Source organism: Equus quagga, chromosome 1, assembly GCF_021613505.1.
Source record: "Equus quagga isolate Etosha38 chromosome 1, UCLA_HA_Equagga_1.0, whole genome shotgun sequence".
NCBI classification, from domain to species: domain Eukaryota; kingdom Metazoa; phylum Chordata; class Mammalia; order Perissodactyla; family Equidae; genus Equus; species Equus quagga.
In genome coordinates, this window is record NC_060267.1 from 84,800,917 (window position 1) to 84,816,259 (window position 15,343).

Below are 15,343 nucleotides of genomic sequence, written 5' to 3' on the forward strand. Positions count from 1 at the left end.
TTGTCTGATTCCATGCTAAGCAAGCAAAAGTTTGATACTTTTGTTGTTGTTGTCGAGGAAGATTAGCCCTGAGCTAACATCTGTGCCAATCTTCCTCCACTTTTATGTGTGTTGCGGCCACAGCATGGCTGACAAATGGCACAGATCTGTGCCCAGGATCTGAACACACAAACCCGGGCTGCCGAAGTGGAGAGCACTAAACTTAACCACTACACTGCAGGGTCAGCCCCTGGATACTCTTTTACACGAAAGTATCTACAACATGAGAATTCATGTCATTTAAGAGTTGTACTTCTCATTACAAATTACTAAAACTGATAATCTGTTTTATGTGACCTTGGTTAGGGTGATTCTGTTCCTGAGGAAAGAATCTACTGAAGGCACCCACAAAATTCAGGTCTCTAAGCTTATAAAGTCAAAGGAAAAGACCTTTAACAATGGTGAGTTTACTAGAGTAAATGCCACCCAAGAGAGGTCATTTTGCAGTTAAGTCAGCATAATATCCTTTTATTAATCTAAACACTGCTTTAACATGTTAAATGACAGGGCAGTGGGGATGAAACGAAAGCACGAAATTAAAGTCACTTTCTAAATGAGTGTTACTCAAATGTCAGATATTAGTAGCAGTTATAGATATAAGACAATCATAAACCACAAATCAGTATGATACTTCTGAGGAAAAAACCCCATTAAATCAGTAATACAGTGTGAGAACCTAGCTGGTCATTTCAGGATGATAAATGATCTCTGTAATTTGGCTACTTAGCCAAAAACATAATGTTTGAGGAACCAGAGATGCATTTCTTTTTCTTTCTTTTTTCTTTTTGTTGTTGTTGAGGAAGATTAGCCCCGAGCTAATGTCTGTGCCCATCTTCCTCTATTTTATATGTGGGATGCCTGCCACAGTGTGGCTCGGTAAGTGGTGCGTAGGCCTGCATCCGGGATCTAAACCAGTCAACCCTGGGCTGCCAAAGCGGAGTGTGCAAACTTAACCACTACGTCACTGGGCCAGCCCCCAGAGATTCATTTCAATTGCTGCCCTAAAGACACAAAATCAAGCACTATAACATCAGGCAGATAGTGTCCAAGCCTCATTAGTGGAGATAAGTGAACTCATTTGAACATATTTCCATCATCAATTACCTGTTATCTCAAAGTGAGCAGTCTGACCAGAAAAACCTTTTTCTATCTGAACTATTTTCACTCTTGGGTCTATAAAACCAGCAAAATAACCTAAATAAGCTTTGATTTCAAATTAGATGTTCTACTTTCACAGAAGTCGATAAGCCTTTCTCAAGATGCAGCCAGCAACCTATACTCTTGTAACATGCAGAAACTTCATGTATTCAGCCTACCTTCCTCTTCTCTCAGTACTTGTTGCCATTCACAAGGTTATTAGACAATGAAACCACATTTCTAAATATCTTGGGGTTCTTCCCTGACCTCTCTACCAAAAAAAACCCCCCCAAACAAAAAAACCCAGGGTGCTTTGCAGACTGCAGAATGGGGCAATCTCCTCAACTTTTTACTCCCTTTTTGTCCCTAAAACAACATATAGGCCACCTTCAGATTAAAGGCTTCAATCTAATCACCACAGAGAATGAGATAAAAATAATAATGGGGAAGTTAAAACATTTGTTTACTCGTATGAAGTTTTCAGTATAGTTCCTGATTCCCTTTTAAGATGGTAAATAGAACTGAATTAGGCTTCTTTTTACTTTTACTATCCCAAGAGTCAAGTTTACCAAATTATGTCCCTATATTCTGCTTTGTGTTACTGACACCTTCACATACGTGTTCCTATTCCCAGTACGTAGTATCACAGAAGCAATCAATGCAGAAGGAAAAAAGTCTCCTTCCAACTCTCATAAGCATCCTGCAGCTCTAGGCCTCTAGACCAGGTAACACCTCTTCTAGGAAGCCGCGGTCTCACACACACATGTAATGTTTACATGGTTGCTAGCTACTTACCTTAAAACAAGAAGCTCGATACAGTAGTTGCACAACATGACCAATACTTGTTTTTGATGCCTGAGGAAATCTTGGTTCTAGTCTTTGCACAACAAAAAGTACCAGAACTTTCCTTGAGAGAGCAGAACCATCTTCTAATGCCAGCAACACCAGCTTCAAGGCCTCTTCTTGCATAGCTAGAAGTAAGGAACATGAGTTTATAATAAATGAGGAACCCGCAGATCATGTCTGTCACAGACGTTTTTGGGTATTAGCTTATGGTGGTCCATTATCCAGTTTGTATTCAGTTGGCACAAAAAAAGGACATCACACATACACAAATACACTTCACTTAAAAAGTAATCAAACAAAACATATTCCTACTAAACAAATGATGGGAACACAAGTTAACAGAACTTAAAATATCTTCTGCAGACATTTAATAATCAACTGTATCATGATGTTAAAATGAAAAGTCCTCATTTATAAAACACACAGAGCTACCCCAACAATTAAATAATATGTAAAAGACACACAGGAGTGTTATGAAAAATGGTAATTTTTTTATGCACGAGACTGTTACTTTGCCTGTCAGAACTATTTTGTATATAATTTTAAAGTGATATGAGTTAGCCTCTGGATGCAATACCTAAAGAAGGTATTCATTTATGTTGTTTTCCAGTCAGAGATGTATAATATAATCTGAATCTAATCATGAGGGAACATCAGACAAAACCAAATTAAAGAATATTTTATAAAATAACTGGCCCGTATTCTTCAAGTATACCAACGTCAGACAAAGAAAGGCTGAGGGACGGTTCCAGATTAACAAGACTTAAAAAGAGATGTGACAAATAAATTCAATAAGTGATCTTGGACTGGATCACATATTGGAAGAAAATAAATGCCATAAAAGACTTTTTTGGAATAATTGTCAAAATTGGTATACGAAGTATAGATTCTAGTATTTTATCAATATTTTCTGAATTTGATGAATGTAGTGTAGTGTTATGTAAGATAGTATCCTTGTTGTTAGGAAACACACTGAAGTAGTAAGGGGATGAAATATGCAACCTATGCTCAAATGGTTGAAAAAAGAGAAAGAGTAATATAATAAATATAGCAAAATATTAAATATTAATAAACATAGATAAAGAGTATATAGGAAATTCTCTGCCTTATTATTGCAACTCTGATAAATTTGAAATTATTTCAAAATTAAAAGTTAAAAATACATTGGCTCTCAATTAAAATAATGAAACTTTAGAGCTGAGAGATCATCCACAACCTACATTAAAAATCAAACCCCTTTTTGTCCAAGTGAGGCACTGAGGCCCAGAGAAGCTAAGCGACAAGGCCAAGGTTCACAACTGGTTAGCAGCAAAACTGTAACTAGAACCAAGGACTTTTTATTTTTCAATTGAGGTAAAATTCACATAATGTAAAATTAACCATTTTAAATTATACAATTCATAATGTTGTACAATCATCAACTCCATCTAGTTCTAAGACATTTTCATCACCTCAAAGGAACCCTATAGCCATTAAGCAGTCACTCTCCATACCCTCTACCCCCAGACTCTGGCAATCACTAGTCTGATGTCTAGCTCTATGGATTTACCTTTGTGGATGCTTCACATAAATGGAATCATAGAATATGTGACCTTTTGTCTGGCTTCTTTCATTTAATATAGTGTTTTCAAGGTTCATCCACATTGTAGCATGTATCAGTATTTCACTCCTTTTTATGGATGAACCATATTTTATTTATGGATAGACCACATTTTGTTTATCATCAGTTGATGGACATCTGGATTGTTTCCACCTTCTGACCTATTGTGAATAATGCTGCTATAAACATTTGTGTCTAAGTATTAGTTTGAATACCTGTTTTCTACTCTTTTGGGTACATACCTAAGAGTGGAACTGCTGGGTCATATGGTAATTCTATGTTTAACTTTTTGAGGAACTGTCAAATTCTTTTCCACAGAGGCTGCACCATTTAACATTCCCAAGTTCTCTAAAACTTTGTCAACACTTTTTATTTTCCATTTTTAAAATTACGGCAAACCTAGTGGGTGTGAAGTGGTATCTCATTATGATTTTGATTTGCATTTCTTTAATGACTAATGATGCCGAGTATCTTTTCGTGTGGTTTTTGGCCATCTGTTTATCTTCTTTGGAGAAATGTCTATTTAAGCCCTTGGCCCATTTTTTAATTGGGTCATTTGTCTTTTCATCGTTGAGTTGTAGAACAAACGACATTTGACACCTAGCCTAGTGCTTCTTAGGTAAGATAAATAAACATGAGGAAATATTGAAAAGTAGCATTCTTAACTTATATATAAATGTGAATTTTTAAAATTATTTTTCAATTTAACTTTGTATTATAAAAAATTTAAACATACACAAAAATAGAGATAACATGTACCCATAACACAGCTTTTGCCAGCAGGATTTCACCTATTCTTTACCCAATTCCCTAGTTTGCTTTGGCTGGAGTGTTTTGTTAATCCCAGACAACACAGCACGTCACCCTTAAATAATTCATCATGAACTTCTAACATGTAAGGCCTTTTTTTCCCCCAACACCATTATCACATCTATAAAAAGTAATATATTTCCTTAATATCATCTAACATCCAGTCCATGTTGAATTTTCTTCCATTGTCTCAGAAGATTTCTTTATATAGTTGGTTTCTTTGAGTAAATATCCAAAAAAGTCCATACACTGCTATTGGTTGATATGTCTTCAGGATTTAAAAAAAAATCTACACTAGCTCCCCTTTATCAACCCCCTCCCATTTAAAAGGAAATCCAGTTATCTGTTGAAGAAACAATCATTTTCCAATTTCCCACATTCTTGATTTGGCTAATTTTGTGCTTGCAGTGTTTTTAAATGTGTTCCTTTATCTCCCTATTTCATGTAAACTAGAGGGCTTGGGTAGATTCAGAATGAGGTTTTGTTTTGTGTTTGCCAAGCATACTTATTCCATGTATCAAAATCAAGAGAAATATAAGGCCTAGTTGTCTCACTATTATAATGTTATGGTTGATTAGGGGATAAGTTCAGGCCTTATCCATCTATTATAAATTCTCCCAGCAACCTTTCATCTAATGGTTTTAATACTCACAATAATTGCTGCCTTGACCCATTAATTCATTTGAGGTTGCAATTTGTGATTTTTCTAATTTTAATTTTTTTTCCTAAATTTATTAGCTGGAGTTCTGCTAAAAGAGGATACCTTCAACACCCTTTATTAAAGGCCACAATCTGGGTGCTAAGGCTATTCACTGCTTCTTAGCCTCTTCAGTGGAGAGATCTAGGAAACAGGCTTTCTTTTAGAAAAAGAAAAGTAAATGAGTCTATACTGATACTGGCAATTCAAAATTAAGACTGCAGGGTTTTCACATAAATTATTTCATACTTGTATCTTTTTTATTAAATGCTGAAAATCTTGGTTCCTAACGGCATTAACATAATTGCTTACTTGCTTTATCCTACTATGTGTCTGTGTAATAGTTTCAAAATAACAATACCAATGAAATATTGAACAATATGAATAGCAAATACAATTTAGGATTATACATCCCACTAGGGATATAAAAATCAAAATACTGTGTTCTAAAGTCACCTTAAGTAATTCATTTCTAATGAACATGCTACCAACTTGCTAATGTTTTGTTTTATCCATTTTATTTAAATTTTTAATTATTTATTTTTACTAAAAATTGTTTTATAATTAAATAAGGCATTTACATGGGTCCAAAGTACAAAACAAGGTGCATTCAGCCAGGTCTAGCTTTTGTCCCTGTCTGCTTTCTCTGGGTTCCTCCCTCCTCTACATAAGTTTATTGCTTATTTTTCCTACAATTGTTTCTTTTGGAAAATATGAAGAAATAAGTAGATAATGGTTGTATCTCTCTCCCTTTCTTAGATAAAAGATACTATAATAAACACAGTATTCTGCACCTCTCTTTTATTTTCTAACTTAATGTATCTAGAGATCACACTTTACCAGAATATATACATCTTCCTCAATCCTTTCAACAGCTGCGTAGTAACTCCATTGGAAGGATATACCAGTTTATTAAACCAGTCTCTTATTCATAGACACCCAAGTTGCTTCCAGATGTTTACTGTTACAAATAGTGCTTTATAACTTTATGCATTTTGTACTATTTGCTACATCTTTGGGATAGATTCCTAGAAATGGGACTGTTGAGCCAAAGGGTAAATACACAGATGATTTTGCTAGCTATTGCCAAATTCCTCTTTAGAGTTTATACTACTTTGCATTCCCATCATTACTAGATGAAAGTACATGTTTTCCCACGGCCTTGACAACAGAATACACTGTCAAACTTTCGGAGTCTGCCAATCTGATAGGTGAGAAATGGTTATTTCAGTATAATTTTAATGTATATGTCTCTTAATATGAGAAACACTATCTTCTTTTTTTCCAGGGGAAAATTCGCCCTAAGCTAACATCTGTTGCCACTCTTCCTCCTTCCTTTTTCCTCCTTTTCCCCCTGCAAAGTACATAGTTGAACCAGTTGAGTACAGTTTTAAGTTCTTGTTCTTCCACGTGAGCCACTGCCAGAGCACGGCTACTGACAGACGAGTGGTGTGGCTCCACACCGGGGAACTGAAGCCAGGCCACTGAAGTGGAGCATGCCGATCAAGAATTTTTGATTTTTTTCATAAAAAAAGTTTACTTTACCTTTACTTACTACCTGTGTAATCTTAGGCCTCTCTCTAACTCAGTTTTATAATTTGTAAAATTGGATCTGTGTCACCTCTCTTCAAGGTCACTGAGGATTAAATAAGAAATTTATTGTAAAACATTACCACACTATCACATCAATTATGATCAACAAAAACTGGTTTATTTTTAATTATGCTAAGTTGAGTCGGGGGAGTCTCACCTTCCTTTAGGAAATGGCATCCTCTAGCCCTGACAGCCAGTAAGAAAGGCAAGATAGTGTTTTATCTTACCTGGCCCTAGAAACTGGCATCCTCGAGCCCTGACAGCAGCCCATAGGTTGGCAGACAATTGCTGAGGGTTCTGGTGCTGTAATATTAGTTCCGTTACAGTTCTTTCTCCAAGTGAGCGGGCTGCTCGCATGGCTCTCACACGACCTTCTTCCTCCACCAGTTGACAGTTTACAAGTGTCACCAGTTTCCTTTGCATTGGACGGCTCAGTGCACTCTGGTTCAAACTAGCTACACCTTTAGGAAAAAGGAACCAAAGGAAACTAATGTTTTTTCAATTAAAAAAGACAAGTCAATTTTTATTATCTGTATTTAACTATTAAGCAACAATTCCTAATGAGTTCTCATAAGGTACTTTCATTTTTTTAATAATGAGTATTTTGTCTGTTTATTACTGCTCTGTGGTAAGAGGAGCCTAATTTTTAGTTACTTCAAATTTTAGTCAGGTATCCTGTTCCTGGGTTGTATGTGTCCCCGAAAAGAGAGTATTATTTAGTCTATTCTCCATGTTCACTAAAACTATTGAAAGTAAATTTAAAGTTGAATGAATAAAGTTTAATCTAAAAATAATCATCAATAACAGCTCTAATTGTTTTTTATTGTATACAAGGCATTTAATAACACTGCTTAATGGCAAGATCTTAGATCCTATTTCCTTTTTCCTGACACAATGATATTGCTCCAGCAACCCTCCCCTCTCCCCGACATCATCAATTTTTCCCTTTTTATTTGATCATTTCCATCAGCATACAATAAAAACAAGCACGCTGTTACTTCACTCACCTTAAAAATAAATAAATCTTTTTATTGAAATCTCTTCCCCTACCAGCTCTGCTCCATTTCTTTCCTCCCTTTTGTAGCAAATCCTCTAGTGTTGTATCTATTCACTATCTCTAATTCTTTGCTTCACAATCTTTAAAACCTACTCCAACGTTTTGCCACTATCACTGAACAAACCTGCTCTTGTCATGACAACTGTCTCTACTTTGCTAAATCAATGGTCAATTCTCAGTCTTTATCTTACCTGACCTCTCAACAGCACTCAACACAGGTGATCACCCCTAACTCCACTAAATACCTGCCTTCCAGAAAACCCTATTCTCTTGGTTTTCTTCCTTCCTTCTCCTTTTTTTCCAGTCTTCTTTGCTGATTTCATCTTTTCTCTTTCTGACTTCATCTTTTCTTTCTGTTAAAGGGCCTGAAAACCCAGTTTTTGTTTTCTTTTCTATCTACACTTACTACTTAGGTGATCTCATCCAGTTGTATTGCTTTATATACCATCTATACATCAATGACTCCCAGTTAGAGCTCCTATACCTCATTCCTTAACATATATGCACTGATTACTCAGTAGCATCCAAGTGAAGATCTGACATCTCAAACTTCACATGCCAAAATTGAACTCCTGATCTTCCTACCTAAACTGATCTACCTGCTGTATTCTCTGTCTAAACAGATGGCAACCTCTTTCTTAGTGCTCAGGTCCAAAAACCCAGGAGTCTTACTTGACACTGCTCTTTCTTTCATACCCCACATACAATAATGTAGGAAATCCTCTTGACTCTGCCTTCAAAATATACCCAGACTACCCACTTCTCACTACCTCCACTGCTACTAACCTTGTTCCATCAGCCTATTAAGTGATAACCTGCTTCTACCCTTGCCCTTCTATCCTGAATTCTCAAGAGAGCAGCTAGAGTGATCCTTTTAATATTAGTCAGACTGTATCACTTCTCTGCTCCAAACCCTAGAGTGATTGTCCAATTTCAGTCAAAGTAAAAACTCAAGTCTTTAAAATGTCCTGTAAATCTGTGCATCATCTGGCCTCACCATTTCTTTTCATCTATTTCATACAGCTCTCCCCTTTACTCATACTGCTCCAGCACACTCTCCTATTGTTCTTTGAAGATACTAGGCATGCCTTGAGGACTTTGCTATTCCTTCTGCCTGGAACAGTCTTCTCCCTAGAACCTACATGGCTAACTACCTGACCTCTTTCATCTCACTTCAAGTTCAAAAGCTACCTTCTCAATGAGGCCTACATTAATCACCATATTTAACCTCTATGTCAATTGTATTTCAATAAATTAATCAATAAAATAAAATAAAATTGCAACCTACCCATCTCCCCTCACCATGACATTTCTGATCCCTCTAAATGTATTGTTTTCTTTCCAAGTTTCATTTATAACATACTATATAATTTTATTTTTTATTACTTTTTATTATACTTGTTTATTAGACTTTCTCCCTCTTCCAAAACATAAATGCCTGTCCTCATACCAGAGGACAGGCATTTTTACTAATGTATCCAAAGTACCAAAATAGTACATATTCTTTAGAGATGTGTTCAATGAATGAATGAACGAATGTGGTAGACAGGGTAAGTTTCTCAAGGAAATCACTATGTCTAAAATATCCAACAGTGAAAAGCACAGAGCAGGTACAAAATAAATACTTGACTGATTCATTCACTCAACGTTTTTTTTTTTTAAAAGATTGGCACCTCAGCTAACATCTGTTGCAAATCTTCTTTTTTCTTTTCTTCTTTTTCTCCCCAAAGGCTCCCACTACATAGTTGTATATTCTAGTTGTGAGTCCTTCTTGTTGTGCTATGTGCGACGCTGCCTCAGAATGGCCTGATGAGGGGTGCCATGTCTGTGCCCAGGATCCAAACCAGAGAAACCCTGGGCTGCCAAAGTGGAGCACACGAACCCAACTACTTGGCCACAGGGCCAGCCCCTCATTCAACTTTTTAATACATCTATGATGTGCCAGTCACTGGGTATGCAATGATAAACAAAACAGAATTCCATTCCTGTCATAGCACTTAAAATAATTTATTGCACTTGTATGCCTACCTCCCCCAACAGACTGTGGGTTCCATGGAAGAAGGGACCCTAACCACTATTAGAGCTCAATAGGGGCCAGCCCAGTAGCGTAGCAGTTAAGTTCGCATGTTCCGCTTTGGCAGCCTGGGGTTTGCCGGTTTGGATCCTGAATGCGGACATGGCACCGCTTGGCAAGCCATGCTGTGCTAGGCGTCCCACATATAAAGTAGAGGATGATGGGCACAGATGTTAGCTCAGGGCCAGTCTTCCTCAGCAAAATGAGGAGGACTGGCAGCAGAAGTTAGCTCAGGGCTAATCTTCCTCAAAAAAAAAAAAGAACTCAATAAAAGTTAATAAATGATTGAATTATACATGAATACATGAAACTGTCTTAGAACTTATCAAAACTAATATTCTGATATAACACTATTAATCAACAAATATAAATGTATCTGAGGAATTCTTAAATTATTAACAATATCAGTTATTTTCAGAAAATAGTGGAATTCTTAAATTATTAACAATATCAGTTATTTTCAGAAAATAGTATAACAAATTTTCTCAATCAAAAAGTTTCCCAAGGGGCCAGCCTCATGGCCAAATGGTTAAGTTCTCTCGCTCGGCTTTGGCGGCCCAGGGTTTTGCTGGTTCAGATCCTGATGCGGACATGGCACCACTCGTCAAGCCATGTTGAGGTGGCATCCCACATACCACAACTAGAAGGACCCACAACTAAAATATACAACTATATACTGGGGGGATATGAGGAGAAAAAAGCAGTGAAAAAAAAAAAAAAGATTGGCAACGGTTGTTAGCTCAGGTACCAATCTTTAAAAAAAAGAAAAAGTTTCCCAAGATCTCTTCAACCAAACTTATTTTCAAAACTTAAAATTATTTAATAGGGTATTAATACCAAGTCTTTCAACGTAAATGTATTACCAAGTCCTACTCACCAGTAACACACTTTTTATGAACTTACCTTTACCTCCACTTAGTGGTTTTAAGTAGAGTGCCAAATCCTCAACACATTTCTTTGCAACCTCATAGTGTTTGTTCTCACCTAGATTACTTAACTTTATTGACTGATGATCTGGTACCTAAAAACAAAGAAAAAATGAAGAAATACATTCATCCCGCTCATGCAACTGTTATTTGTATACCTGATAATAATCTTGGTGAGTAAAAATTATAACACAGAGATAATACATTAAAGTATTTTAAGTAAAATTAAAGCCAAACACCTAGCTAAACTGCTTTCTCAGAACCAAGGCTATCATACTTAATAGCAGGGGCTGGGTAGATTAATGAATGGAAAAAACAAGGAGGTAATTAATAGTATTATATTAATTTCTTGGGATGGTGACTATACTATGATTTTTAAAGGTGTTAACATTAAGGGAAGCTGCAGAAAGTTATACAGATTCTCTGTATACTACTTTTTGCAACTTTTTCTAAAAGCATTTTAAAATAAAAACTAGGAGAAAAAGAGGGCCCAGCTCAGGGGCCGAGTGGTTAAAGTTATGCAGACTCTGCTTCAGCAGCCCGGGTTTATGGGTTCAGATCCCGGGCGTGGACCTACTCCACTCACCAACCACACTGTGGATGTGTCCCACGTACTAGAGAAAAAAAAAAAAAAAATGGAAGAAGATCGGCACAGATGTCAGTTCAGGGCTAATTTTCCTCAAACAAAAAAGAAAGAGAAGGACTGGCAATGGATGTTAGCTCAGGGCAAATCTTCCTCAGCCCCAAAAAAAAAAACGCAGGAAAAGAGGCAAAATTTTTTCCCCTTAGCATCTTCTTACTATACGATTTACTTATGATATTTATTGTTTATGGTCTGTCTCCCCTTGCTAGAATTATAAGCACCACAAAACACTGTGTTCTCAACAAAAGGTCAAAACTTGGGTATAAACTGCAGCTCTGCCACTTCTATGAGTGATCTTGAATAAACTGTTTAACTGCTCTAAATCATGGTTTCCCAATCTGCAAAATGAAGATGAAAATCCCTATTTCATAGGGCGATTATGAAAATTCAATTTAATTCAAAAAATATTTATTTTTATGGAGTGCTTACCAGATGCCAACCATAGTTTTAGGCAATAGGCATCTAACAGTGAGCAAAACAGACAAAATTTCTTGCCCTTATGGAGCTCACATTCTAGTGGAGAAGAGAGGAGGCAGCCAATAAATAAAAACACATAGTAAGTAAACATACAGTATGATAGAAGGTGATCAGTAAAATTACACAGCAAGGATAAGGAGGATTAGGAGTGCTGGAGAGGGTCTGCAATTTTAACAGGGGTGGTCAGGACAGGCTTTCCTGGGAATCAGGATATTTGAATAAAGACCTGAAAGAGGAGAGGGAATGAGTATTCTAGGCAAAGATAATGGTCACTACAAAAGCCCTCAGGTGGGAACATGTTTGGCATATCGGAAAATTGGCTAGGAGGCCAGTATGGCTTAAGCAGAAAAGAGTGAGGACAATAGTAGGAGGTGAAGCTGGAAAAGTAACAGAAGTCACACTGTATGCAGACTATTTCAAGGACCAACAGAGAGAGAAGATTTATAAAAAACAAACACAATATCTGACCTATAGCAGACGCTAAATAGACTGTAGCTAGCATTATTACAAAAAGTCTGCATTATTTTATTGGATCTAAGATGCCACTGTTTGCAAGAGGAACCATTATGAAAAAAAAATGCTGCCAATTAAATCATGACACACGACTTACTGTAGACACATCTTGATTTCAGAGTGTCTAACTGGACTATAAACATTGAAATGTGCTTTAAAAGGAAAACTTTAAATATCAAGATACTAAAGGAATGGAGTATTTGAATCCACTGAATTTTCTAAGAAGTGATTAATCAGAAAAATCCTTACTTTCTTGCTTAATATGTAGTGCATCATGTACAGAATTTCATCTTCTTTCTCACCTGTAAAACGGGGATAACAACTACCTGAAGAACTATGGTAAGAATTAGCAATAATAGATGTTGAATGCTTACTATCATACCTAACATAAAGTCAGCACTCATTAAATGGAAATTATTATAAATCTAGGGTGTTGTTCTGATTTAGTAAGATGATTACAAACAAGAAATATTAATAATTTTCTAGTACTTGAGCATAAAAAACTCTGTGGAATTTCTTACTGACACTCTGAAAATTTGTTTTCTATATATACATCCCCAAACAGATCTTATTTTCTCATTTATAATATTATCCTAAAAGTCAAGTGAAGTTAAAAAGAAAACCAAAAAAATCTCCATTTGAGAGTTCTAGTTGGTTGACTTCTGGTCAAAGCTTTGATTACATTTCTTTTTGTAATACCTAATGAATAAATATTTATGTATGCTACATAAGAATGTTTCTAATCCACCAAAATCATTAATAAATATAAATTTTGGCCACAGCATTGAACACAAATACATAACTATAATAGAATTTACGGTTTTGCATAAGGATTTATGACATAATCTAAAGAAAATCTTTTGCAGAATACAATCATGAAAATCAGGTACACTAAATACTTTTAATGTCTCAAATATCACTAGACATACTTTGTACCTCGTAAGGAACAAAGTTCTATAATTATTACATATACCAAATTAGTAAAATCTTGAAAGCTTACCTGGGCTCCGACTAACTGGAGAAGTGCAAAGTTGACAGGAAGCACATCAATGTCTGTGTTGATGGCAGTCTGGTCAAAAGGACAAGCTTTTCGGTGAAGTTTATTCAAGCAGGTCTTGCAAACAGTGTGTGAACAACCTAAACTGATGGGTTTGTGCACATTCTCATCAAATTCATTATAGCAGATTGGACAGGACAGAAATTCTGTCCACTGAGCTGCCTGCACAGGCATTGTGGAAGCTGGATGCTCGGGTTAGCAGTCTAGCAGATCATTATTTTGCTGTGTAGTGTTTTGTAAGCTGGAAATGGACAAAAGTAAGAATTAACCACATATTCATCATTCACCTTTCAAGGGTTAATTCATAAAGTTAAACATCACAGTTTCAAAACTTAAAATGCTTCTGAATAATTTTATATGCTTGATGTCTTTTTCTATAAATTTATTTCCTGAATTAGACTTTCGAAATTTTGTCCAGAAACAGTATCTTAATAGTGTTTCTTTCAACTAAACATATTTATATCAGTTGCTCATATAACAGTCATCAAAGCTTTCAAGTATTTTTCTTAAAGACCATATCAAATAAGCAGATTAACTTGCCCATTTCATTTTTAAGAACACAAATCACTTTGGATTGCTGCTTTTTTTTTTTGAAGCATTTCCCTTAGATATCTACTACCCAAAACATATTAAGGTATAGCCTAAGAGGTGAAACTATTTGGAAACTATTGATCCAAACAATATTGTAGTGAGTCAAGTATGAAGAAACAGGTTGCCACCTGAATGACCAAGTCAGTCAAGGATATGTTCAACTTGGCAGCTTCACAAAAGAGGAAATCTCTGGTCATGACTTGACTAGGAGGCTAACTAAGGTACCAAAAACCACAGTATAGGGGAAGATTGTGACCACAGAGCTGTTTGTCCATAAATCAAAGAATGATGCTGACTTTAAAAGACAACGAAAAGTAAAAAAAAAGAAAATATTGTCTTACAAATCTTGAATGTGGTTCCCCACAATACTTTTTTTTTTAAAGATTCACACCTGAGCTAACAACTGTTGCCCATCTTCTTTTTTTTTTATTCTTCTCCCCAAAGCCCCCCCATTACATGGCTGTATACTGTAATTGTGAGTGCCTCTGGTTGTGCTACGTGGGACACCACCTCAGCAGGGCCTAATGAGCGGTGCCACGTCCACGCCCAGGATCCGAACCAGTGAAACCCCAGGCTGCAGAAGTGGAGCGTTCGAACTTAAGCACTCGGCCGCGGGGACAGCCCCCCATAACACTTTAGACAAACTATATCATTTAGTGATATATATATATATATATATAAGCAAAAACTGTCAAGTCCAATGAGCAAGATATAGAAGAATACAACACATCCTCATCTAATAATTCTAATTAGACAAAAAAAGCAAAATAATAAATTTCTTTGCTACGATTATAGTTTGGGAAAAATTATATATGCATATGATTAAGAGGCACATGGAGAAAATAACAGTGAATTTTCTTTTCTTATTCCTAAGATTAAAATGTGTGTTCCATAATTTTTAGTAAAATAAAATATTTAGTATCAAAACTACATCGTCCTCTAATTTAAAATCTTTAGATATCTAACTTAAACACTCTACATTTCACAAATTTTCCATATCATCCAATTCAAAACTTATATAAGTCTGACAAAGGCTCTCTGGTGAACAAGAAATCTAGGTATTTAGGGCAATTAAACAGCCAATACTTTATTTCATGAGAATGTTTACTAACCCAAATGTTTTAGTTCCACAGAAATTAGATGTTTAAAAATGTAGTCAGATTCAGGACAGAAAAGTATATAACTGATTCTCCTATATCCCCACATCCAAATGAAGAATTCCCTTAGCTTTTACTGTGCTTTTATGTTCACAAAAACTAAAGTTTTAAAAAAATATCTTGGTA

The 15,343-nt window shown here is 35.9% G+C and overlaps 1 protein-coding gene across 3 annotated transcripts in view; it reads right to left on the reverse strand.

Moving 5' to 3' along the window:
* Window positions 1-15,343, reverse strand: part of RC3H2 (ring finger and CCCH-type domains 2) — a 46,058-nt gene that overhangs the window by 25,314 nt on the left and 5,401 nt on the right. For all 3 annotated transcript variants that reach the window (XM_046664769.1, XM_046664763.1, XM_046664772.1), the window contains exons 2-5: window positions 13,413-13,710; window positions 10,757-10,874; window positions 6,950-7,183; window positions 1,972-2,147 (exon numbers count right to left, since the gene is read on the reverse strand). In XM_046664769.1, coding sequence (XP_046520725.1) covers window positions 1,972-2,147; window positions 6,950-7,183; window positions 10,757-10,874; window positions 13,413-13,643 — 759 coding nt within the window. In that variant the 5' untranslated portion in view covers window positions 13,644-13,710. The remainder of the gene's footprint in view (window positions 1-1,971; window positions 2,148-6,949; window positions 7,184-10,756; window positions 10,875-13,412; window positions 13,711-15,343) is intronic.